This window comes from Nyctereutes procyonoides, unplaced genomic scaffold, assembly GCF_905146905.1.
Source record: "Nyctereutes procyonoides isolate TBG_1078 unplaced genomic scaffold, NYPRO_anot_genome, whole genome shotgun sequence".
Lineage (NCBI taxonomy): Eukaryota > Metazoa > Chordata > Mammalia > Carnivora > Canidae > Nyctereutes > Nyctereutes procyonoides.
In genome coordinates, this window is record NW_026575122.1 from 23,621,645 (window position 1) to 23,647,561 (window position 25,917).

Sequence of the window (25,917 nt, forward strand, 5' to 3'; positions counted from 1 at the left end):
GGATACATTCACTTTTTAAAAGACAGTTTTTTCTAAGTTGGCAGGAGAAGTTTGAAGCAAAAAAATCCTCTCATATTTCGTCTTAAAGCACTGTCTTGAATTTTTTAAGGCAGGTTGTATATGAATTATGAAAATATGAATGTTAAACTCTAAAGCAAATGGCTAAGTTCCAATGAACAAGGGGGGAGTAACTTCTTAGTGTAATCATCAAAATTATGACCCTAAATTTTGATCACTGACTAAAGAACATACAGAAAATATAAAGAATATATATGGCTAGAAAAATATAAAATTTAAAGTACACTTGTCTGTTCTTATTTTAAAACCAATAAATGAAAGAAAAACTCAAGAATAAACACTCTCTGGGAAAGAGCCTAGGGTTAATGCAAAATGTAATTTAAATTGAACAAAAAAAATTTCCTTTGCTGGCTAAATAGCTCTGATTTTTTTTTTTTAAAGACATAGGTGACTGGGAACAACTCCTGGGGGACTCAGCGGTTGAGCATCTGCCTCTGGCTCAGGGCATGACCCCGGGGTCCTGGGATCAAGTCCCACATGGGGCTTCCCTCAGGGAACCTGCTTCTCCCTCTGCCTGTGTCTCTGTCTCTCTCTGTGTCTTTCATGAATAAATAAATAAAATCCTTTTAAAAAATATATAATTGACTATTTTCATCAGGTTAATTTGGAAATGTTTTAGTGACTACTTCCGGTGAATAATGTGATGTGATTTTCCAGGAAAACTGGTCAACACCAATGTGAAAACAGATTCATGCTATCATGCTATCAAATGACGGTTACATATGTTTGCATTGTCACATTAATTACACCTGTTTCTGCATTTTTTTAAATGGAAATAGCAGATTGTAATCCTAGTGAAGAGGAGGGGAATATAAATATTAACATAGAATTTAGGGTGGCGTTAGGCAAGGATGACATCTCAATATCTAATTTACATTGTCATGTAAGTCTGTGCACCCAGTGAAGGAGGATGCTGAGGCAAATCTCCTGAAAAAATGAAAGGAAGTGAGAGGTCATGGGTCCATCAGTGACCTTTATGGGAAGGACTAGGGAACACCATGAGGAAAATGTAACTCTTAACTCAAGACATAGGGCACCTGGGTGGCTCAGTCAGTAGAGCATGGGACTTTTAATCGCAAGGTCATGAATTTAAGCCCCACGTTGGGTGTGGAGCCTCCTTAAAATTAATTAATTAAAAATTTAAAACGTGAGAAACAAGTATTATTTTCATATCACTGAAATAATAACTACAGCCTCTATTAATACAGGCAAATTGAAAGCTTAAGAAAATTGTCCTGAAGTTGGAATATTGGTAATAATTTGCAACGCCTAGTAGGTCTACCACCTGAAAGCAGTCTAAATTTCAGATACATTCTTTAAATATTTTGTAGGCAGTCTTGGAGAATTGCAATTAAAATGTGTCTGTATGTGCCTATATAAAGTCTCTGTAGATGTTTCTTCAACCGCTTTATTAAGGCTATATTTGTGTCATATTCCAGCCTAAACATAGTCCCCAAACTATAAAAATATACCAAACTACATTGTGTTAAATTCAAACTTCAACCAAGAAGAATTACATACACATTTCCACCATCCTCCTGACACTGGTAAAAGGATTCCAAGATACCAAACTAGATTAAAATAGATAGCAGGAAGCATAAGTCAAACACTAAGGCATATCTAGATCCACGAGGTGAATATTTATATAAGGGATGCCAATATAAATATCATTTTCAGTGTGATTTCATGTCAGTTTTGTTGGCAGATTCATCAAACTGATCATCCTCACCATTTTTTTTCATTATAAAACCAAAATACACCTCACTCTACCATGTTCTTAATCTTATCCAACTTATCAAACTATATACACACCAGGGACCTCTGACCTACTCCTTCTTTTTCTCTCCATTACTTAATTCAATTCCAAGTTGCAGGAAGTATTCATTGTTTTTTACTACAATGTGAGGTCAGGGCTCCCACCTGTAGCATTATCTAAATTCATCCAGCACATATCTTTACTTACCACGAGGGCTGCACATGACCCTATCTGCATGGTTATGTTAAATTTCAGCAGGGAGAAAAATTCAAATTCTATAGGCATCACTGATTCTTTTTCAAGCATTGGGATAGACCTATATCAGATTCACAGTACTTTCATCTACATCAAAATTTCTATAACTTGATGGTCCTAGTAAAGAACAGAGCAATTATAGAAATTTTATATAGAATAAAACTTTCAAGTATATATATACATATACACATACATATATATATATAGGTCAAATCCCATAACAAGAGACTACCTAATAGATTTAATCTGATTTAGCTAATGTCTGTTTGAAATACTCTGGCTTTGTTCAGGGCAGGGAGATCTTTTGTTGTAGAAAGATGTTGGTTGTAAAGACGTTTATGCTGATGGGGATTTTGCCACACACTCTTGGAAGAGTAGAAACGGTGTCGTTATCACAATGAAAACACATGCAATTCACAAATTAGTAGGGAAACACAGTGATTTCTAAAGTTACACTGGTAGATTAGTAGAGTATATTAAATGAATATATTCTTATGCTAACAATTTAATTATGAGTCAACATCATAATTAGGGGATGTAAAGAAAATGAGAACTGGAGACATGTTGACTGCCCAGTTTTTTGCCCATTTTTTCCTAATAATTTTTTTCTTTGTTCATTTCAATCATTCATTAGATTTCTTTTACTCTACGAACTACTGGTAGTCTGTTCTTTTTCCTTCTTGATCAGAGCATGGACTTTAATAATCTGTTGTATCACATTGTGATTGATTCATATATGTGTATGCGTGCCTGTATATTATGTCTTTTTTATGAATATAGGCTCTTCGAGGGAAAATGTCACATTTTTGGCGGGAGTGAATACTTGACACTTGCCATGAGCCAGCCTCTTACATAACCGATTTAACTAGTTTTTGTTCTCCACGTTTACGAGTGTGGAAAACAAATCTCAGAGAGGACATGTAATTGGACTGAAGTCATGCAGTTGACAACTGGGAGAATTGAGACCCACATCCATGTTTTTACCACTACGTTGTCCTTTCGGTGTGCTAGGCACTGGAAGTCACTGTGAAGAAAGCATTTAGTGTTTTCCTGGTTGAGTAAATGACTGCAGGAGAGAGAGGGAAAAGAAAGACATATTCTCTTCTCTTCCCAAAGTGTCAATTTGTGTTATGAACTGAAGCACCAACTTCCATAACAGATTTAGAGTAGTATTTCTTAGGTGGTATTTCTTATGGGCTGACTCAGAGGGAAACTTGGGTTTAGGTTCCTGCTCTGTCTTTTCATTCACTGTGTGACTCAGGGTAAGTCACCTGACATCTCTGGTCTTTGGTTTCTCACCTGCAGAATGAGGAAGGTTAAGGTTCACTGAGTGTCACTTCAGGTACTATTGCTTTAAATAAATTTGGGTAATTAATAAATATTATTGAGACTAATGCTTATTTGAAGTATCCAAAGAGAAAAAGATGTATTTGGTACTGCCAAGGTCTCTTGATCGGCTGATAGTCATTGGTAATTAATAAACTGCACTGCTTAATATTTCTGTTCTCAATCTACATGTTTAGAGCTGGAGGAATTTTTCATTCATAGGGACCTGGATAAAGCCATTCAACTAAACTGAGAACGAGCACAAGTCCAGTTTATTACTACTTGTAATCTGTCGTGAAATATATTTATATGTTTCCTTATAACCATAGAAGGCACTAAAAGTAATAAAAAGCAAACCTGAAAAGCTAAATGAAAACTGATATCAATATTATATATTATTAATTTAGAATAATAGTTTTATTATTTATTCACAAATTTGGTACTTAAATAAAATCCCTGCAAAAATCAAGTTCTTTTTGTTGCACTATAGTAAATATATGCATAGCTTTATATATAACAGCTATATGATTACATATGCTTGCATATATGGTCAGAAATCCTATAAAATGGTTATGTACTGAATATTCCTAATGAAATCTACAAGTTTTATTGTAAGAGAACAGTGTTAAGGGAGTGTGAATGAGAGTGCTAAATATTGCCATTTTATAACTATATTTTATTTCTTCTAAAATGCATATTTTTGACATTTTAAACATCTTAAATAAGCATGTATCTTATAATAAATAGTGTGTCATAATAAACTCTGGAGCAATTTTTCATAGCTTAGTGATTTTATGAAATACAGGTATATATTAAAATGTCTTAGATTTGGTGAAGTATGGTAAACATAAAGACTATTTTAAAGTAGATCTGCCTTTACTATATATATATATATATACACATATATATAGTACATATAAAGTACATATACATAGAAAGTACTATATATGTATATATATGTGTGTGTGTGTATGTACACACACACACATATACCTACAGAGACTTTTACCAAATTTGTGAAACTGATTTTTTGGTAAAATATCAAAGGCAGGAGAATAAAGTCTTTATTTATTTGATCATGCCAAGGAATCATGATTGAAATGATAGAAATCATCAGAGAAATCAGAGGCTTCTACGTATTAGGGTTGTCTGCTTCAGTTTTCAGATCTTCTCATCCCCAACTGAGAAAGTATGTGAAGACTCATGAAAGATTTGAAAAGAAGGGTAAAAAACATCAGCTAAAATCTTTAGCAGATTAGTAGGCAGTAGTTTCTCTGTCTCTTTCTTAGTCAACTTTGTGTTATATATTCTATAAGCAAACACATTTTAAGGAATGAGAAATTCTCCAAAAAACATCCACTTTAAACTTGAGTTCTCTGAGTGGGTGTCTAAAAGATTTTCAGGCCACAGCGCCTCACTCCATCGCTCGGTTCTCACCTACGTTTCAGGAGACCACTAAAGTCAAGTTCCCCTGCATCGTCTTGACCTTCTCCACTGTCATTAACAAAAGAAAAGCAAATCTGGGTTTAATGCTGAGACATATACATATCAGTTTCCCCCAAACACTACATATAACGTATATGCAATTTCATACTGGCACACAAGTCATCAGACTAAATCCACACAAACTATCTCTTTTCACACAAGTGACATTTTAACTTCTGGAGCATGTACTTGTGGAAAAGTAAACGTGAGGAGCTTGTGTTACTCTGCGATTTCAGGAGACACATTTTTGTAGATTGCATATATGAAACTGCTTGGATTTGTGTTAAAACAGAGTAACACAAATGCGCTTGAGCCAAGCAACACAAAGTACTTTGTTTTTCCAAGTTGAGGGTGCTAGAAACATACCTGCGTAAAAAGCAAAGGACTTTTGCTGATCTCTGTTATTCATGTCAGAGATTGGCTTGGAGAACGAAGTATACCAGTGTCAAATATATAAGTGCGAAGCTTATATTCAAAGGTAACTTCTTTGTGTCCATTGGTAGTTCAGTCAGATAATGCGGTACCAACATAACGTACAAATGAAGCTAGTGCAGAACTTTTTTTAAAAGATGCATTCCTTTCTGTTTTAAAGGGATATCATTCTAAACCTTTCATTTTCTTAACATTTATGCCCTTCAAAATGTATTTTTCAAAAATTCGTCTTTGAATTATTGACGAGCTCTATACTAGGAGTGCTTTCCTACTGAGAAATGCATCTTACATTAGGCATGCAGCCACCTTCATAATTTCATAGAAACTCTAAATAGAAGCTACGGAGCTGACATTTAAATGGCACTACATACTTACATGTTTAATTTTGTAATGAAGATTTTATTTCCTGCTCTTTACAAATGTTAGTTATGGTTTCTAAGAAAAGAGTCTGTAGGTTTAAAAAACAGCGTGTGTATCACATAAGTTTGTAAGAAGTAAACTCAAATAATGTGATTTCAAAATTTCTTTAATAGCAGGTATTTAGAGAAGACTTTTGAAGTAAACCCATTTGCATTCTTTGAAATAAAAAAAATTTTAGTAGATTACATCTCCCTATGTTAGAATATGCTTGTACATTGGATGAGTATATTACTGGATCATACATATTTGCTGAACATGGCATGAAGAGAAGGTGGAAGGAAAGTAAGAAGGATTAAGGTTATGACTTTAAAAAATACCAATTGATTGATCAGGTAATACTACATACATTTTTAAGCCATTAAAATTTTCATTTATTCATAATTTAGGAGAGAAATGTACCTTTTATTAATGGATTAATCATTGCTCTATGATAGTTTGGAATGACTTTCCTTATTCAACAAAACTAAATGGATTCAGTCTTAAGAAGAGCAAAACATTTCCTGTCACAAATGAACTTACATTAGGAAAAATTAAGTGCAGAGAGTAAAATAATTCAGGAAGGGGCTAGTTACATGTGTCATACTCGAATTTTTTTTTCATTTTTCTTCTTTGTTCCTTCGCCCCCCATTTTTCAGCCTTGGCAATTGCAAAACAAATCAAATAGGTATCTATATTTCGTCTTTCTGCAGTGTTTGTTATTCTAGCAGACCTAGTGGTCTTTCATCTAACAATCCCATATTTAAATAGTGCTAAGTTCGATGAGTAGCTACTTAATTGTGATTTTCTGGATACATGGTTCAGTAGCTCCATGTCATTTCTAAATGAAAAAGCACTTAGGATAAGAGTTTTCTGACATGACTTAACTGATGCTATATTATTATATAACTTCCTTGATCATCTGGTGGAAAATAATGCAATTAAGAAAGAGCCGCACGTGAAGACATTAAGAGTATGTTTTTATAAGGCAACTGTAAAACCTGAAAAAATAGGAGCCTCACTCTGACAAGAATATTCTAAAACATGATCAGTATATGCTTGATTTGATGTTAAACCTATGGCTTTTCTAGACCACTAACCTTTGGGCACACAGCATGTTTGGTTACAGTGAAGAGGTGCTTGCTTTGGAATACAGAGTGTAGAGGAAGGGAATATGTGGTTTGAAAAACCCTCCACTTGCACGTTATATAAAAGCTACCTACATGCCCCTTTCAAAGTTACCTTCTCTTGAAAGCAGATCTGATGTCAATGTTTGGAGTAGTCCCGGTAGATTCTATGAAAGGAAAGAAAACAATAAAATAAATACCCATTACATAGGCAATTTTGTGCTCAGTTCCTTTGCAGGCTGTGGAGGATTCTTCAGATGTAAGGAATGCCAGGTGAAGAAGGGCTGGGGGATGGCTCTGCTCCAGATGGCTGAGCCGCTGAGGTATCATACCTCATCCTCCCTCACACAGAATCAATGTGGGGCTGCAGGAGCTACTGTATCCAGTTGTCATTCCCACTAGAATCACCTGAAGAACTTAAAAAAAAAAAAAAAAAAAAACCAGCTTCTTGGTCTCCTTGTTGGAGATTTGGATTCACCAGATCAGGGACAGGCACCAAAAAATCAATACTCTTCAACAGCCCTTCAGGTGATTCTCAGAGATGCCTGGCCAGGCTGAAGAGGCACATCTAGGCACCAGATTCCCACTCAACACAGAAATCTCCACAGCAGCTCCAGGATCACCCAGCCTTCATTTGATGTCTCTTGAAATGGGGGGATCTCACTTTTCCCAGGCTGTTTACAGAACTTTGATGAAAGAGCTCATGCTAAAATTACGACAAAAAATTCACCTCCTCCTAATTCCTACCTTTAGACTAATTTGTCTGAAATACTCTTGTGTGAAAGCACTTCCCCTGTTTATAAGTTGTGCATGTCTGGCCTCTTTCACACCACATTCAGCTGCCTGGGGTGTGGTTTCTGCCTTCATCCTACCGGGTACCACTCCAGAGAAGATCCAGATTTATGTATGGTGCCCATGGCCACAGACATCACTCCACATGTAGAACGAGTACCAGGTTGCAGAGAGTAGTGTTATTTCCTAAACCTAGATCCTATACCTTGTATTGGCTCAGCATTAAATTACACCAACTCTGTTTCTTGTAGCTTTACCATACTTTGGACTCACCTTAAATTTATGATCTTTGCTGTCAAGTCAACTTTCTCTTTGTGTTCTTATAGAAGTGCTCCCCCCGACCCCAATCTACATGTACATCATTACATTTATTCCTATTAAATTCACTCTGAGCACTACACAGAACCTATGGATGAAGAACTTCCCCATCTGACATTGGTCCTTATAAGAGAAATACTTCTCTTCTACACTACTCTTTGGCCATCTGGGAATTCTGGACATCCTTGTATTGTATGAACTTATCCCCAAACTCAGGTGGGAATAAGTGGACCCAAGGAAACAGTTATGTTCAGTAGAAGAAAAATAAATGGCATCAGCCCTTATCTGGGAGGTTGAGGAAATATAGATAGCATGGAGAAGAGATACTTAGCAATAAAATCCCTGAAATTCCATTTTAAAATTGCTTCATAGCAATGTAACTCAGTGGGCTTGATGATACTACCACAATCAGAAACACATAGTTTGAAAGAAAACTTTATTTTCAAAATCTCGTAATGTCAAGTGACCTTCTCCTCCTCTATCCCCTCACATGCCATGAAAAAACCCACATCTATCCAGACAAGAAGACTCTCTTACCGTGTACTTCAAGATCGAATGTGCAGCTGTCAAACTTATCCTTGTAGGTGACCTCGCACCTGTAGTTTCCCGCATAGTTCTCTTTGGCCTTGATGATCTGCATCTCGAATGTGTACATCTGCAATGAAATGCATCCGGCATATTTTAACCCCACCTTGCCGACAGAAAGAACCTACCATGTTTGGATGGTTTTCAAATTCCTCAGTATTAGCTTAGAGTTCTGTCTATATCCGGGCATTCCAGCCCAGCGTTCTCAACATAGGAGGGGCCAATGTGCTCCCTAGCTCCTGGCACGGCAGGGACACTTGCCTGAATGTCGACACTAGGGATGGTAACTCTAGAGAATTTTCTGGGACTGAAATCTCTCCTGACAGTGACCTTTACTCCGTACAGAAGGAATGACCCAGCCATGCCCCAGGAGTTAAGGGTCATACCCGAGTTTGCCTTTCAAAGGTTTCCTTCAGCTGGAGGTGCTTCCCAGCTTTGCTGGCCAGGTCCATCCATTTCCCTTTGAACCATTTGATGGTGGGTTTTCTAAGAAGATCTTCAGCCTTGACTTTGGCTATAAAGGTGATATTTTCACCTAGAGAAAGCACAAATGATTCAGACTGTGGCTTCAAAATTGTCATTTGTTTGGGAAGGAGTTACAGAGGATTGCACAGTACAGACTATGGTATGACATTGTGCCCTGATTTTTTTTAATGCATGCCCTAGGAGTTCTTTGGATACTCCAACTTGTTCTGCTTTTGAGATTTCTGAGGCAGAAAAGGAGAAACAGGTCAACCAGTGGAGCTAGTTGCTGTTTGGCTTTATCATGTATACATGAAATAAAAATGGAAAGCTTCACGAATGTATGGATTTTTTCCATCCTTTTTATTAGATAAGATGATGGGAAGTCTGGAGTTACATGACTAAATATGACTAAATGAAGCTAACCTTTTAGAAATAAACCTATCAATTTGTATTGATTGATTGGGTCCCAAGGACATTAAAACTCTAGCCCAGCAATTTGATGTCTTCCAGAAACACCAGGGAGCAAATATTTCCATCTACATGCAGTGTGCTCCTATATTCTAGAGCTGAAAGAAGTAATTTAGTATATGATCAGTCAGCTATGTGCTTATTTGTTCTCCTCACAACATATTCCTCATAAAAATTTATTTCATCAAAATTCCCAGACCCCTAAGTCCTCTCTAACTTACCACCCTGTTTATTTCCTTCATGACACTTGGCTTTTGTGATTATCTGTTTGTTTGATTTCCTATTGTGTGTTCTTCCCATTAAGACCGTATGTTCTGAAGGTGCACATGTTATACTCAGTGTTCAGCACAGCACCTAAAGCAGGAGGTGCGCAAGCACTGTTTTTTGAATGAGTATCTCCAAAGTTGAGCCCTCTGTCCCACTTGTTGCCTCTGAGATACTACCCATCATCATATAGCACGTGCACAGATTTGTAACCATCTTATGGGATGAACATGTCATGATGACAGCAAACTCTGGCTCACAGCTCTGAGATACGCCAGGTGCTATTCAAAGTACTTCATACGGACTGTCCCCATTTTACAGATGAGGAAACTGATGTGAACCCAACCTGGCTCCAGGGTCCAGGCACTCAGCTACTATGTGCTAAAAGTCACTGAGATGCTAGCTGTCACTCTCCTTTTCAGGTTATAAAAAGCAAGATTTAGTATATGACTACAACAGAATAGTATCCAGCCATGAAAACGAATGAAGTACTGATTCATGCTACAGCTTGGAGGGGCCTCAAAAACTCTATGGTAAGGGAGAGGAGCCAGACACAAAAGGTCGTGTATTGTATGATCCTATTTAGACCAAATATACAGAATAGGGAAATCCACAGAGACAAAGAAATCAGTGGTTGCCAGGGGCTGGGGACGGGGGGTGGGGAGTAATGGGATAGTGGGGTACATGGTTGATGTTTGGGGTGATGAAAATATTTGGGGACTAGATCGAGATGCTGGTTGTGCAACAATGAGAGCCGCTGGTTATTGACTTTAAAATGGTAAATTTTATGTGACGTGAATTTCACTTCCATCTAAAAAGAAAAGCAGGATTTAATGCTTGGCACTCACCAACTTTCACCGATCCCGTTTGAGGCTTTTCCACAAACAGGGTGGACAGCTGGGAATTGGCATTCTGCTTGTCTTGTTCCTCTCCAGCAGGTGATTCGCCAAGAGACCACTCTAAGGAGCAGAAAGGAGGAAAAAAGATCATTTCGGGGACACATTCCTCTTAGGCAGACTTACCTGGGGTGCTGTCCTCATCAACAGTGAAGCTTTTCTTTGTCTAATAAACCTGGGTAAATATAACTTCATTCTTTCCATCCATCGCCCCTGCAGCCATTAGTAATGACAGAGTCCCGTTCTTACAGGGTTGCCTCTTTCATGATGGGATAAAGACCATTTTCTACTCCTAGAAATCATGAAACTTTTCAGGTAAGTTGTTACTCTGTGTGTGTTGGCAGCCATGGTTGCTTTGTTTCCCCATCCTGCCTGTGTCCTAGCAGGCACATGATGGTGGCAGGTACATTAAGGCAGTACCGTGTCATGTCAGGGGTATGTCTGTAACGTGTCGCATGGGCACAACACAACTGGAAAAGACTGAAGTGATGAGTCACTTTGCTGGTCAACTGGGAAAAGTCAGACACCCAAAGCTGGCCTGGTATTTCTAGATTCCTTGCCGTTATGTGATCAGATAATTCCATGAGGGCTGTTTAAATGAGGCCATAGTTCGACAGTTAAGGAACGGATCATGACCTGCAGGCATAGAGTTCAAAAACACTAAGTGCATCCTGCAAGAGGGGAGGAATGGAAAAAAGAAACATCAACTCTCTGAGGCTTTCCCGTGAAAAGAGAGAAGCTGAAAATGAAGCTTATTTTCATTTTCTAGGATGCACTCCAGGAGCTTAGCTGGTATTAATCAGTAGTCAACTCCAGTGAGGACGGCAGGAGAGAGAACAGTAGACATCCCCTCTGTCTCCAAGAGCTAAATGGAGAGACATTCAGTTTCAACCACTTAGTAACTGGAAAAAAAATGCATGGGTGCCAACCCTCTGTTAATGTTTCTTGAAAAGAGGGAAATGTACATTTAGTTATTTTAGTTTTCATGTATCAATCATGCTATCCATGGAGATCATCATTTTCACAATGAAGTCATACAACGTAGACACATAGTTACATACGTGTTGGTGTGTGTGGGGAAGGGTGGTGTGTGTGTGTATATCTGTGACACAGTAATGATGAATGTGGGCACTCATATTTGTAACCCAGGGGAAGGAACTTGTATTGTTTGCATCCTTTTTATACCTACAAGTACCTGCAAAAGTGCCTGGCCCCTGGGATGCTTGGGTGGCTCGGTGGTTGAGTGCCTGCCTTCCACTCAGGGCATGATCCCGGGGTCCTGGAATTGAGTCCCATATCGGGCTCCCTGCAGGGAGCCTGCTTCTCCCTCTACCTTTGTCTCTGCCTCTCTCTCTCTCTGTCTCTCATGAATAAATAAATAAAATCTTTTTAAAAAAGTGCCTGGCCCATAAGGCACAGTAGGATTGTAGTAGGTCCTCAACACAAATTTGCTGAATGAATGAATGACCTCACAAAATTGTAGTGATTGCTGGCTGACAAGATGTATTTCAGGGTTTTTCTGAAATATAATAAAGGTCTATGGAAATGTGAATTATTCTCCAACTTTAGCACATACTCAAAATGGAGGTTTTTAGTTTCTTAATCCCTGTGTATTTGCTAACTGCTAAAACTGATAGCTCTAATCACCATAAATCTGTGGTATATATGGTTAAATTCCTGTATTTGTGTGTGTGTGTGTGTCATGCAAAATTAATTATTTCTCAATACATTAGTTTTCTTGTAAGAGGATACATAATGAAAGATTGCTAAAAAGGCTACAAACGGAATAAAACAAAGATTAGAATCAAAACAGCTTCAAGAAATGAGGTCATTAGTGACTAGATTAGGATGGGGTCGGGATGCCTTGCTCCAGGCGAGTGCTCACCTGAATCTTTTCTTTCCAGGGCCCGACTACCCACACCTGAAAGGAAAGCGTGATTTGGATGATACATGGGCAAGGAGTGAAAATGGAGAGCTGACTTCAACCTTCTTGGATTCCCCCAAACCTCGTCTTTCCCCATGATAGAAAGAGCTAGATGTCAGCTTGGATGGAAAAATCAGTAGAACTTCAACTATGAAAGCATCTATAAAACGTATGTGTCTTACTTAAGAAACAATAATAAAATAAAAGAATTCAAATATCTAAAGAACAGGGAATAAGGGCATATAGCTGGAAATGGAAGACAAACATTTTTGTCCCTAAAATTTATATCGAAGATTGACTAATCTTATTTACTTCAGAAATATATATATATATATATATATATATTTCTCGTTTTGTAAAAAAAAAAATCATCATTAAAGTCAAGTTTTTCCCTCCTGGTGTTGGCAAGGGCAAAACATTGTCTTATCAAGGTTCTCTACCTTTTCTTTTTCTTTACCGTCAATTAACAATAAGTTACAATGTAGGGTAAGGGGTTGGAATGGTCCTAACCTGGAGGCACGGCGCTAGGTGGGGAGGCTTCCTCTTCATCTGAAACAAGAAATGGGAGTAAAAAGTCAAGAAGGAAAGGACTTTGTCCTGAGTATCCTGTGAAAAAAGAAAGCTGGAAAAGAAGAGAAGAAAACACAAAATACTTTGAACTGAGGAGTCAGCCTTAGAAGACTCAGTACCTGAAAGGTTAAATTCAATATTTCAGACCAAAGAGAGAAATAAATAAATAAATGAGTTGAGGGAATAGAGAAACCCAGTGAAAGTGTAGATGGAGAAATGGAACTCTGTGCAAACATTTCATGTGATTGTACGTTAGAAGAAAATCTATGTTAAAAATCAAGCCTTGACAAAGTCAACAGTAGAGATGTTTTCAAATTCTTACTTTATAACTAAAATCAATGTCAGGCATAATTCATATACCACAGTCATTTGAACGCAGATGTGGAAAAGCATAAATGAATAAGAACTCATTCTCTCCTGCTCCTGAAAACCTTGTGATTAATTCCCCTTTCATATTTAGGAGACAAAGGGAAGCATTACCAACATTACCTTGACTAAGATAAAATCAATTTTTTATACTTGCTAAATTTGCTAATATTTACTTTGGAACTTTGAAAGCATTTTCCCATGATTATATTGGTGTTGGTCAGTGCTGTATACTTTTTTAATCTTTATGAACGCATATTTGCAAAATTCAAAATATGCCTTATAGAATTTATGTGCAGACACACCGCATATTCTTCTTTTCTAAAATGTCTGAGTTTTAAAGTGTCTTTACAACTTTAGATACTTAAATAGGCATTTGGCATCACCTGAATGTCTGTCTCTCCTTTCCCAAAGCATAAAAATTAATGTTAGAAAAAAAAATAATGTTAGTGTGAATAATAATAATAATGGTTGTACTTAAAATGCTAGAATAATTGTGAATTTCATACCACAAACCAATATGACTATATAAGACAGGATACAGAAAACACAGCTGTTAAATTTAATGTGCTTTTAAAAATTCCCAACAAGAGGTAAAATAGCACATTTTTATATAATCTGTTAGAATATTTACTACAAAGATTATTTACTAGCCTGAAATTTCTTTTCTAAAATGACCAACCAAGAATGTTTTATTATTTTTTAACAAAATAATTAAATGTCATGCATTTAATTCCATATTTAGCATTTTATTCTTGGAACCTGTTCAGAGGCTTTTTACTGAAATGTGTAAGGAATCTTGATTTAAAGTCCTGTCAAAATTCTTGAAAATGAAGTTTTAAACCTCAACCAAATCCTAGGAAGGAGCTCCTTTATGATATGTAAACTAGAGGCTGGAACCATGTTGAGTCAAATGAACACTTCATTTTACACAGGGTTTGTGGTTGCTTGTTTGCTTTGTGCACTATGCAGAGTGAATTGAGTTGGTTGTTTGGAACGCAAAATGATTGAGAAAAGAGTATTTACATACTTTCATAAAACTAAAATGAAAAGAGAACCCACCTGTTAAGCAAAAATTTGATGGGTGAGTAGTTTCAGAGCACACTAAATGATAGAGGGAGGTGGGCAGGGCCAGGTGAGTTAAATGGACGATGGGCATTAAGGAGGGCACTGTTTTGATAAGCACTGGGTTTTAGATGGAAGTGATGAATCACTGAATCCTGCTCTTGAAACCAATATTATTCTATATGTTAAACTAACTAGAATTTAAATAAAAACTCTAAACAAAAAACTTTTAGAGCGACATGCACAATTATTTTAAACTATTAAGGCAGCTGCAGTGCTTCAAGGTGTCATGAAATGATACTCTGATGATCCAATATCACTTCCAAACAGCAATTACTTCTCAACTGGTGATTCATTATACATATATTTTCAAATTTACTAAAGTGCTAGGAAATATAATTGGCCAGGGGCAAAGTTTTTTATTTCCCCCTTTCAAAAGTAGCTTTGGTTCTGGCATCCCATTGTATTGGGAAATGGAGTTAAGATATTGGATCCTGACCTTAAATTCTTGAAAAGTTGCCTGCTTGCATTTGGTTGAATTGGATGAGAATAAAAGGTCTAATTGTTCTTATTTATGGAGGGAAAACAGTGACTATTGCTAGAAGGGAAACTGAATATCCAGCTCTTCTGGGTTGTGCCTAATTGAACAACACATATAGGAAAGACATGGCATCATACAAAGAATATTTTCAAATAAAACGAAACAATACAATATGTGAGTCATTAAATCATTCTATTAATTCTATTAATAATAATTAATTCTATTAATTCATTCTATTTAAAAGACTACAATGATGATTAAACATCTAGTTTTGGCTCTTTAGAATATAGCATATCTGAAGACCTCAGACCAGAGCTGCAGACTATCTCCCCGAGCTCACGGAAGGGAAATTTTCCAAAGCAGAATTTCTTTGTCTTTGAGTCATGGGAAAATAGCATTTGTAAAAACATAAAAATGATTCTTTAAATGACTGAAGTTCCCAGAGAAGAAGGCCTGGAAAGTAGAGAAGAAACTCAGTTTCATAATGCAAGCCTGAGATTTTAGGGGGGCACACATAAAATCTGGAATGCCAGGAAAGAACTGCAGAGATAGTAGACTATATAGATCCTTATGGTCTAATATACTCTCTTTGGCATAAAAGAAAACTTCAACATATAGTCTATTTAAGTTGCCTTTCTTAATTAATTTTTTAAGTCATACAAACTTGGGACAATTGATGAGATTTTTTGAAAGACCAAAAAGCACATAAAATATATGTGATTCTCAACAAGCCTCAAGTAACTGCTGATACAATAATACCTTGTTTGATTGTGACCAAGCTCTGAATCCTCAAGCAGAGAAATCAGTTGTGGAAAATATTGGCTCCCATGACCAAAATAACAACAGCAGTAACAATAACCACGTATGGAAGGCAATAGCACCAATGGCTAACATGAATTCATCATGTTTGGAGGCATCTGATTAATTTCTCATACTTTCTTAATGAAAAGGCACATGTCATGTCTCCATACCTTGATGCTTCTAAAATCAGGATTCATCCTACAGTAAATATATCATTTTGATGAGTTTTTTTCTCCTCCAAATTTATTAAACCTATGCTGCAACTTATAATGGTTGTGTCACAGAATTGAAAAGTATGGTAATATTAGCTTTTAACAAAGATCATTATGAAGAAGTAATGTAACTATAAAGTGTAGAGAAAGCTCATTAGATGGTTGGTTGTCTGATACCTAAAGGTAAAACTGCTCAAAAAAAATTTAGCATGTGAGTAAAAAGCACCAGAATAATGTTATTGCAGGAAAGGGATCTAAATGAAGAAAAAAGTTTAATCATTCTTTTAATTTAAAAAAATCATAACATTTAGGAGAAAACTTGCTGGAGCTTCTGCTGATTCACTTCCTCATCTGCCACCCACATTTGGGCCAAATGAAAGACTCTTCACATCATGTTTTGTGAGATCTTTAATAGGCATGAGTTTCATTCACGATTGTTTATGCAGTAATACTAATGTTAATGCCTGGAAAAAGAAAATAAGTCTTTATTAACTTGCAGTGATTACCAAAGTCAAATATTTTTTTCTGGAAGAAAAAATTAAAAAGGCAGTAAATATCCCAGTTGAGCTTACCAAAGTATAGATAAGACTATAAACTATTGGGCAGCCCCGGTTGCGCAGCGGTTTAGCGCCACCTGCAGCCCGGGGTGTGATCCTGGAGACCCAGGATTGAGTCCCACATCAGGCTCCCTGCATGGAACCTGCTTCTCCCTCTGCCTGTGTCTCTGCCTCTCTCTCTCTCTCAATCTGAATAAATAAATAAATCTTAAAAAAATCTAGACTATAAGCTATTAAGATGCAAAAACAAAGAAAAATTTTAATGTCAGAAGTTAGCATCAAAATGAATCCTAATCTTCAAAGTAATGTCTGATTCTAATGCTCTGACACATCTGGAAGCACTCTCAAGACCAGTTTTGAACCTCCAATTGTTAAGGTAAAGAAGAGACCCAATCCCATTACCCTGTATTCACATGTACCAAGGTTGGCTGACCAAAAAAAAAGTATGATCACACTTGATCACCCACATAGTTCTCTACACATGGCTCTCTGTGACAACACTGAGTGAAAACTTACTGAATAAATGGACATTGAAATAAAAGACAGATCTTTGGTCTTCCTGAACATATAGAAAAGGAGAACTTATACTTAGTGCTCCATTGATTGGCCACCTGAATTATTCTGGAGGAATTCTAAGCCATCAGTATTGTTTTTATAAGGACATTTCTCCCCAGTATGATTACTCTAGAAGAAATCTGTACATCTAATATCTGGTATTGCTGTTTGGTTATACACACTTCCATGTTGTCATCTCTATTGTTTCAATTCCAGGACAAAGTTGGCAGTACAAGGGAGCAAGGCAGCTGGATGGACAACTCCAGAGATAAGCAAGCAAATGAAACACATATTAAAACCACTTCCTGGGAAATCAGCTATTTCCCAGACAGAGACCCTTAGTACAATGTGAAAAAGTTGGCAAATCTAACCACAAACACTACTTATAAGATTGATAGAGGAACCAAACAACATCCTCCAGCTATAAAAATAATTTTTTTAGGACATTTCCAGATTGCTGCAGAAAGATTCAGGCAATCCGAAGACAACATTAAAGCTACATTGCTGTGAATAATGTTCTTACTAGTGACAGTCTTGGGGCTATTAATTGAATATACTTCAAAGAATTCGATAGAGGATTAATTCAGGTGCTGAAAATGTACTAATATCCAGGCATGACCATTTCAATCATTTTAAGTGAGTTGGCCTTAGAGTAAAAATCATCCATCTGTTCTGAGGAAGAACACTCAGAAAGCACAGCACAGGTATCTTATCCTGAGTCTCATTGACTAAGAGTATGCATGAGATAGTCATGCTCCTGCCCAGCAAACATAGAGAATGGGATGAAAAATCTATCTAGCTGACTGCTGTCCATATGATTCACAGCTAAGCCCACCTGGAAATTCAATCATTCATTCTACAAGCATTTATTAGGAATTTGCTACATGCAGCTCTCTGCCAAACAGTGCAAGAGGTGAGCTAAGGGAACCAAAGAGGTGTTAAGACATGGTACCTGACTGTCAAAAAATGTACAACCTCTTTGGGAAAGGAGTGAACTACTACTAAGTGAGTAAGTGGAGAAAAGAGCGATTTAGCAACAGAGGCAACAGGTCCAAGGGAAATCAGGAAGAGGAAGGGCAGATGAAAGTGAACTAAGCGGCACCGAGGAATGGAACCTGAATTGACTGGCTAAATAACAATGAAATGGATGAGCACTGGGTGTTATTCTATATGTTGGCAAATTGAACACCAATAAAAAATATATTTATATTAAAAAAAAAAGAACAATGAAATAGCCTGAGGGCTGGGGGAGGCTGAAGGGCAGGGAGGGACATTGGTCAGGGCTGGAGGAAAGGTCCTGTTGCACCTGTCAATCTTGGTTTTGCTCACGCAAGCCTTCATTCTCAACCAGGGCAATGCATACAGCTGTGAGTAGTGTATCTACCTTCTACTTGAGCATTTTCTTTGAAATTTCCCTGTCCTTGATGAAAGTAATAGTTGAAGAGGACTGTGTATCAGTCCTTCCAACCGCTGACCTCCTTTATTTAGGGATATCACTTTCTATCATAGCCCGATTTGCTTTCTTGTCTTGTAGAGCAAATACAAACATGGCAGTTTATGTGGCTGGACATGTGACTACATGTGGCCATGGCTTTGCTTAACTTTCGCAAATGTCAGAAAAAGTGCTGTTAATTTCAGGATGCCCGAGTCATTCAGCCTTGCTCTCTCATCCTACTCTGTTCTGCGTGTAGAAAAGAGTTTTTGTTGATTGGTTGACTGGTTGATTTTAACCATTTTCTCATTTAAGCATACAAATACAACATGATGACTTTTCACATTAAGGGTTAGGAGCGGACTTTGTTTAAATGCTGACAGCTTGCCCTCTGGGATTATATCATCAACTTTGTTAGTTGAGCCTTACAGCCGGGTCCAACTACCTTTCCAAATTTGGAAACAGAGGTGTATGCCATTGGCCTTGTAGAGAATAATGTTACAATAGCTTCAGCCAGGAAGTCTAAACATCCTTGAACCCATCTCATGGAAGGAGTTCTAGGAGTTTGAACTGTCTGAATTCCATAAGCAAATAACCTTTAGACTGTAGCCCATGTGGCCAGGATTTGTATTCATGTTACTATCCACGGGAGCCACTGAAGGTCAAGGACAAAGTGAGTGTACTAACATTATGTGTTCATTTATGAGACCATAAGTTCAAGTGAGCTGAAGAAAAGAGGTCCAATGTACTGAAAGAAAGAAAGAAAAAGTATTTTACTAATGTATAGGAGACAATAATACCACAGCAATCAGATAATGAAATATGATGTAGTAAGAACAGAGAAATACTCGGCATGATTTTGAGTAGCATCCAAAACAAAGAGAAACATCTTATTGCAGTCAGGAAATAACTGGTTATTCCAAAATTCAAACTATGTGATTCAGTGCACAAATAAAAGATGAACTCTTAAGAGTGATGATGCAAACATAGAAGCAGGACCATCAAGTTTACCTCTGTAAAAACCTTCTTAATGACTCCCTCCACAGGGAGACAAAGCAGTGAATGTTTCACAGATCCCAGCAGTATGTGAGAAAGATTCATCATTTCCTCAGACTGGACTATTTCCATATAAAGTACAAATGGCATAATAATATTACAGTGATGAATGAGCTTCCCATTCAACAAGGAGCCGCATAATATTTGCTTACGGTTGTATCGTCAATATATATAAACTATCATGTAAGTCTACACAAATACATAGAGCTACCAAATGATATGCTCACCTTCAAAGTTACTGCTGAGACCTGGCACAGTTCACACAGTAACACAAAAACAGTTCGTTAAAAATATATATATACGTGTCATCCAGATAGCTTTCCAAATTTGCATAACAACCCGAAGACCAGACACCTCTTTTCCTTTCCATGCCCGTAACTTGGAAACTACCAATTAATTTGCAGGCATCTCAACAAGTGCTTGTGATATTTTTATCATTGTTGTTTTTCTTTTGGAAAAGGGTCTCCTGGGACACCTGGGTGGCTCAGTGGTTGAGCATCTGCCTTCAGCCCAGGGCGTGATCCCGGAGTCCTGGGATCGAGTCCCACGTCAGGCTCCCTGAATGGAGCCTGCTTCTCCCTTTGCCTGTGTCTCTGCCTCTCTCTCTGTCTCTCATGTCTCTCAATAAAATCTAGAAAAGAAAGAAAAGAAAAGAAAAGAAAAGAAAAGAAAAGAAAAGAAAGAAAAGAAAAGAAAAGAAAAGAAAAGAAAAGAAAAGAAAAGAAAAGAAAAGAAAAGAAAAGAAAAGAAAAGAAAAGAAAGAAAAGAAAAGGGTCTCCTGAAAACTGATTCATTCATTTTGCTGACTGGTCACGCAGATAAGATGCAAATGAAGAACTCTAAACTACAGAAACAAAAGATCATTACTGACCTCTTTTTGCTTCTAATTTTGTTGCATTCAGCCTCACGGTCCCTCCCTGCAACTCACCTTTTGCTGGCTTAGTTCCGGCCTCCTTCTCTTTATTTGGTTCTGTGTGGAAAGTACAAGCACATTTTTAAAGCGTCTTAAAGAAAGCATTTCAGTGTGTGATGAGTAATGGGATGGAGGGTGGGAGAGAAGAAATTAATGACAACAGAACAGGTCACAAATGATGCTACATATTCATGCTATATGTGAGTTATGAATTTGAGAATAATAATGTAAAATCACATTAAACTTTTAATAAAAGCAATTAATAAATCTGATCATTTTGAAAAAAGTACACAGAAACATGCAGTACAGATTTTGTCAACATATGCTTTGCTATGCTGGGACTGTGTTAAACACGCTGGTGTGGAAGCAAGTATAAAATGTAGGTCACTTCATGTTTAGACCCCAAAAAGGACTGACTTTTTAAGGAATTTTGAACCAGGTAATGACTCCAATTGTTTGGACTTCTCAATTATATTATAATAATGAGTGAGGGTATAAAATCTGTAACTGTAAAGTAGCTTCAAGGAAAATACTTTGGTGCACGTACTAATCTCCTAGGTTGAGCTGAGTGGCAAAAAGTGCAACACAAGAGCAGTAACACCCGATTTCGTCAGCTGAGACAGACCATCTAGCTTGCTCCTCTCTGTCCAAAGTCATATTAACTTAGGTACCTGCAAACAGTGTATGGCTTGGGACATGCATAAGAAAATAATTATTTCAAGCATGAATTCTCTTTCTTGTACTGATGAACAAAGGTCTGATTCTTGGCTAACTAATAACTTACTTAGCAAAGTTTGGTAGGAGAGTTGTTTTAGAAGCAGGAGGTCAGTATTATACGATGGATATGGAATATGCCTACGCTGTCATAGGGGAAACTCCGGAGGGGCCCAGTGACGGCAACTGATCTGAAGAGCAGAAAGGAAAGGTTATGTCTGTAGTGGCCTGTGGGGTTTCAGTGCACTCATACTGTCAGAAATAACTCTGTATGTGCAAGGAGAAAATATCCCAAAGAAGAACATCCTAAGAAGAATGTCCCACATCTATACTGGCTGAAAGAAAACTAAACTGAGCTTGTCCCTATTTGAACTCACATGGTACTGAGCCTGCCTCATCCATCTCTAGCAATATTATTGGATTTAATGGTTTCTTGAGCTGTGAATCCAGTGTCCTTAGCTGGACAAAGGGGCTCCTGGGAATGGCCAGATTTCTCAAAGCGCCCTCCTGAAAATGATGTCCAGGATGGCGAGCTTCATAATCCCCTCATCAATTGCCATACAAAAAAATCACCAGTGACTGAGCCCTATTTGTTTCCTGCCTTCACCTGGACCATGGTCTGCAGTGGCCTTTCACCCCTCCCTTCACACCATATTGTCAACCAAAGAAACCTTCGCTAGGTCATCCTGTCCTGTGTTTCAGTCTAATGGTTGTATTATATCGTGTTGTTCTCCAGACTGTATTCTATTTTCTGCTTGGTTGCAAGCAAACTGAATCCAGACAAATGTGTTCTGCTTAGAATTCCAATCCTGTTCTTTTCCTTAGGTCTGTGTCAACATGCAAGCAGGCTTCACCTGTCCTGTGAAGTAGTGATGCCCACATCCCCAGGCCTTACCTCAACCTTCCAATGAGGGCAGGAGAACTCTGCACTCCCTGTGTTTTTGTTGCCACCTGGTGGACAACAGGGTCCTAAGACGGGAGGAGGGAGCCTCAGAGGCCACCAAACTGTTGGGAAACCATTTCTCACTCAAGGTGCTTGATGGTGACATAGTTCCCATGGGCAGGAGGCTGCTCATCCTCTTGGCTGAGGGGGGATGCATTTCCTCCTCTCACAACAAAGGTGTGGGCTTCGTTTGCCTTTAGGTCTATGTGAGAAAGTGCTGTAAAGCCTTTACCTCCTTCATCCTCTGCGATGCTACAACAGGGACATAACACCTTGGCGTATCTAGGAGGGTGTCGTGAGTATATGACATGCCATCCAAATCAGATCAACATGAGGGGACCACATAAACACAGTGTATTACTACTACTACTACTACTACTACTACTACTACTACTATTACTGTAAACTCATTGAAACTGTGCTCATCCAACTTCTCCATAGGAGTTAGGTTAAAACTCACAGCTCCAGTGGAGGCAGATCATGCTCGGATGGACGTTTTGTATATGCAGCCCAAGCACATGAAACGGTGTTTTTACTCACCTGGGGCTGGAGGTGGGGGTGGAACTGGGGCCGGGGCAGACACTTCATTTTCTAGAAATGAAATGAATAGTGGAAGTGTTAGTCTCGCTTCTCACAGACAGCAGCTACCTTCCCCAGCCCCAGGCTACTGCCACTCCAGGGCCAACACCTGCGCACTAACGAGAGGGGTGGAGCAGCACAAGCATCAACCTGCAGCCAGCACACACTGCCTTTGGAGGTTTGGTGTGACAGGAGGATCTAAATGGTATTCTAGAACTTCCCAAGGGCTACTGACGGAGCATAGGTAAATTGGGGATTCAGGGGGTTTTTGTCAGTTACTTATCCCCTCAGACAGCAGACTGAGCACTTAATGGCATGGAGCCTGTTTTCCATTTCTGGAAAAGTGGACAGGACACCTTTCCTATATGCACGGATTGCAAAGAGGATGAGACGAGACGTTGTGAGGAGCATGTATGTGCCTTCAGGCCTCCAGGGCTCACATTCCATATAACCTACAGTGAAGATGGTCTTGGTAAAGAGCCCGCTTTCCCCAAAAAGCAAGTGTCTCTGATATCATCCTGCCCTCATGAGACATATGTCCCAAATGGTGACGCAACCAAAGTCCCCGGGCTCTGCAGAGTCTCCTTCTACCACAAGGCAAACCATGGCTCATTGGGAAACAGAATTAACCCCTCTCCCAGTCGTTTCTGGGAGTGCACATACCTGGAGTAGATTTCTTTCCTTTTTTTATATTCATTCATTCATTCATTCATTCATTCATTCATTTTAGAGAGAATGTGAGGAGGAGGGGCAGAGGGAGAAAGAATCTCAACAGGCTCCATGCAGGCACAGAGCCTGATGTGGGGCTCAATCTCACAACCCTGAGGTCATGATCTGAGCCAAAATCAAGATTCAGAAGCATAGCTGACTGAGCCACCCAGATGCCCCCTGAAGTCAACTTCTACTTACACTTATTCAACTTTTTGAGAGTTTTCATTTTGAGGTTTTATTCCTGGCTTGAATATCCAGGATTATAGAGCAGTCTGGCCATGAGTTCTTTTAAAGGAACTTGTGCTAATGAGTACACTATGTCAAAGTAGCTAAAGGCATAGCCCCTGACCCAAAGGCATGGACTTTTCCCCGTGGCATCCCCCTGGATCCCCTGAACTAGGAATAAAGTGACGTGTGTATGAATCAGCGTCTCCTACTCTAGGGCAGGAAGAGGCAGCTAATGATGTCGATCTCTCTCTTTTTTTAAATTTTTATTTACTTATGATAGGCACACAGTGAGAGAGAGAGAGAGAGAGAGAAGAGAGAGAGAGAGGCAGAGACACAGGCAGAGGGAGAAGCAGGCTCCATGCACCAGGAGCCCGACGTGGGATTCGATCCCGGGTCTCCAGGATCGCGCCCTGGGCCAAAGGCAGGCGCCAAACCGCTGCGCCACCCAGGGATCCCCGATGTCGATCTCTCTTAAACTCACTTCCTGCTTGGTGAATATCAAAGAAAATTTTTATTCTATAAGCACCTGGGATCCCAGGGGCTTCATCTCTGTTCAGATCTAGGATGTTTTACTTGTATTCTCCACAAATGGCTCTTTCCAAACAAAGAGAATGACAACTCACATCAGTGTGGCCCAAAGGTCATCACTACGTGTAGTCTAGGCAGGCTGGAATGAGCATCGAAGAACAAGTGGACTGCACCCCAGTAGAAATCAAGAAAAGAGCGACATGGGGCTGTTGGGAGGCCACAGCATCTTCTTATATCACTAATTTTTTGTGCTCAGTCTAAACTCCAACTTAAAAAAAAAAAAAGAAAGCCATTTTCCTTCAGATGACCATAAATAAGTATGTTACTACTTACTAAGGAGGAAGAAAAATATAAAACCAAAGGAGAGAACACACCCACTGTTCCGGTGGAAGGCAATGTGGTAGGATGCATTGTAGATAGAAGACACGGTGAACAAGTGGCCCCCGGATAGCCTCGAGGGAAATGTGTTAGGTTCTTCACCACATCAACAAGGATCTGCAGTGCCAGCGTCCACCAGGAGACAAAACCCTAAGTCAAAGTACTTTATCTTCAGAGATCCGAGTGCAGAAATGGAATCTCATGTTGACCCCCTGGCTTGGGGTGAGCTGCTGTGGCACACAAATATCAGGACACCGAGAGCAAGAAGCCAACTTCTTTGACGTACTCTCTTGGATGGGGTCGTCGCTGCCTAATGCCCGGAGACCTCTTCCTGGCTCTCCCTGCAGACGAATTTCTCCGCACTCTACTCTCTTTTCCCCACAGCTGCAGGGATCACTGTGTTTCATCCCGATATTCTACCAGAGTGGGTCTCTGGGATCTGTTTGGTGAGGTCTACACTCTTTGCCATCATCAGTAGGCACGTCCTCCTTCCCTCCCCTTTAGTGCACCCTGGTGGCCCCCTCTGTTCTACAGCTGGTTTCTTGATTCAACTTCTGACCTGTTGAATAAAGAGTGATGATCTTTTCCCTGACAGACCTTTTGTTTATTCCCTGAATGTGACTGTGTCAGGTAGACCTCAGTTAGAATCCTGACTCTAGGCCTTATTAGTGATGTGATCCCAGGCAATCCCTTCATCTCTATGGGCCTTGGTGTCACCATATGCGAAATAACAACAAGATGTTAATGTATGTAAAGTGCAAGCACAGGGCCTGCAGGTAGACAGAACTTTATAATTTGCAGCAATAACTACTACCATTGTGTTGTCAGTCTTGGTCTATCTTTTTGACAATTCTCAGAGCACTCCCAGAGCTAATTTTCCCTTCTGTTCCCCTCCCTTATTCTCTTGGCATTCTGAACCACATGATAATACACCTTTTATTTACTAATTATTTTAAAATTACTTACCATTTTTCTCAGTATATCTATGTTTATTTTCCCTCTCAATGGAACAAGGACAGGGATCTTTCATTCCTTTCCTATTTCCCTAATACCTCATTTTGTTGTTGAAAACCCATTAAATGCATACTGAATAGATTAAAAAAAAATCAAGACTTCATTGATGATCGTGTAAGTACTATCACATCGCCCATGCTTTCTCAACATCTAGGTAAACAAAAGCCCATTTTTGTAAGGGAAACTG

At 38.7% G+C, this 25,917-nt stretch overlaps 1 protein-coding gene across 12 annotated transcripts in view; it reads right to left on the reverse strand.

The window, feature by feature from the left end:
* The window catches only part of MYBPC1 (myosin binding protein C1), an 84,247-nt gene that overhangs the window by 44,043 nt on the left and 14,287 nt on the right, over positions 1-25,917 (reverse strand). For 6 of the 12 annotated variants that reach the window (XM_055336544.1, XM_055336540.1, XM_055336547.1 and 3 more), the window contains exons 2-10: positions 22,833-22,883; positions 20,651-20,692; positions 13,078-13,116; positions 12,529-12,564; positions 10,596-10,706; positions 8,937-9,085; positions 8,503-8,620; positions 6,971-7,022; positions 4,853-4,909 (exon numbers count right to left, since the gene is read on the reverse strand). In XM_055336544.1, coding sequence (XP_055192519.1) covers positions 4,853-4,909; positions 6,971-7,022; positions 8,503-8,620; positions 8,937-9,085; positions 10,596-10,706; positions 12,529-12,564; positions 13,078-13,116; positions 20,651-20,692; positions 22,833-22,883 — 655 coding nt within the window. The remainder of the gene's footprint in view (positions 1-4,852; positions 4,910-6,970; positions 7,023-8,502; positions 8,621-8,936; positions 9,086-10,595; positions 10,707-12,528; positions 12,565-13,077; positions 13,117-20,650; positions 20,693-22,832; positions 22,884-25,917) is intronic. The other 6 variants (XM_055336551.1, XM_055336545.1, XM_055336552.1 and 3 more) reach the window with 2 other exon arrangements.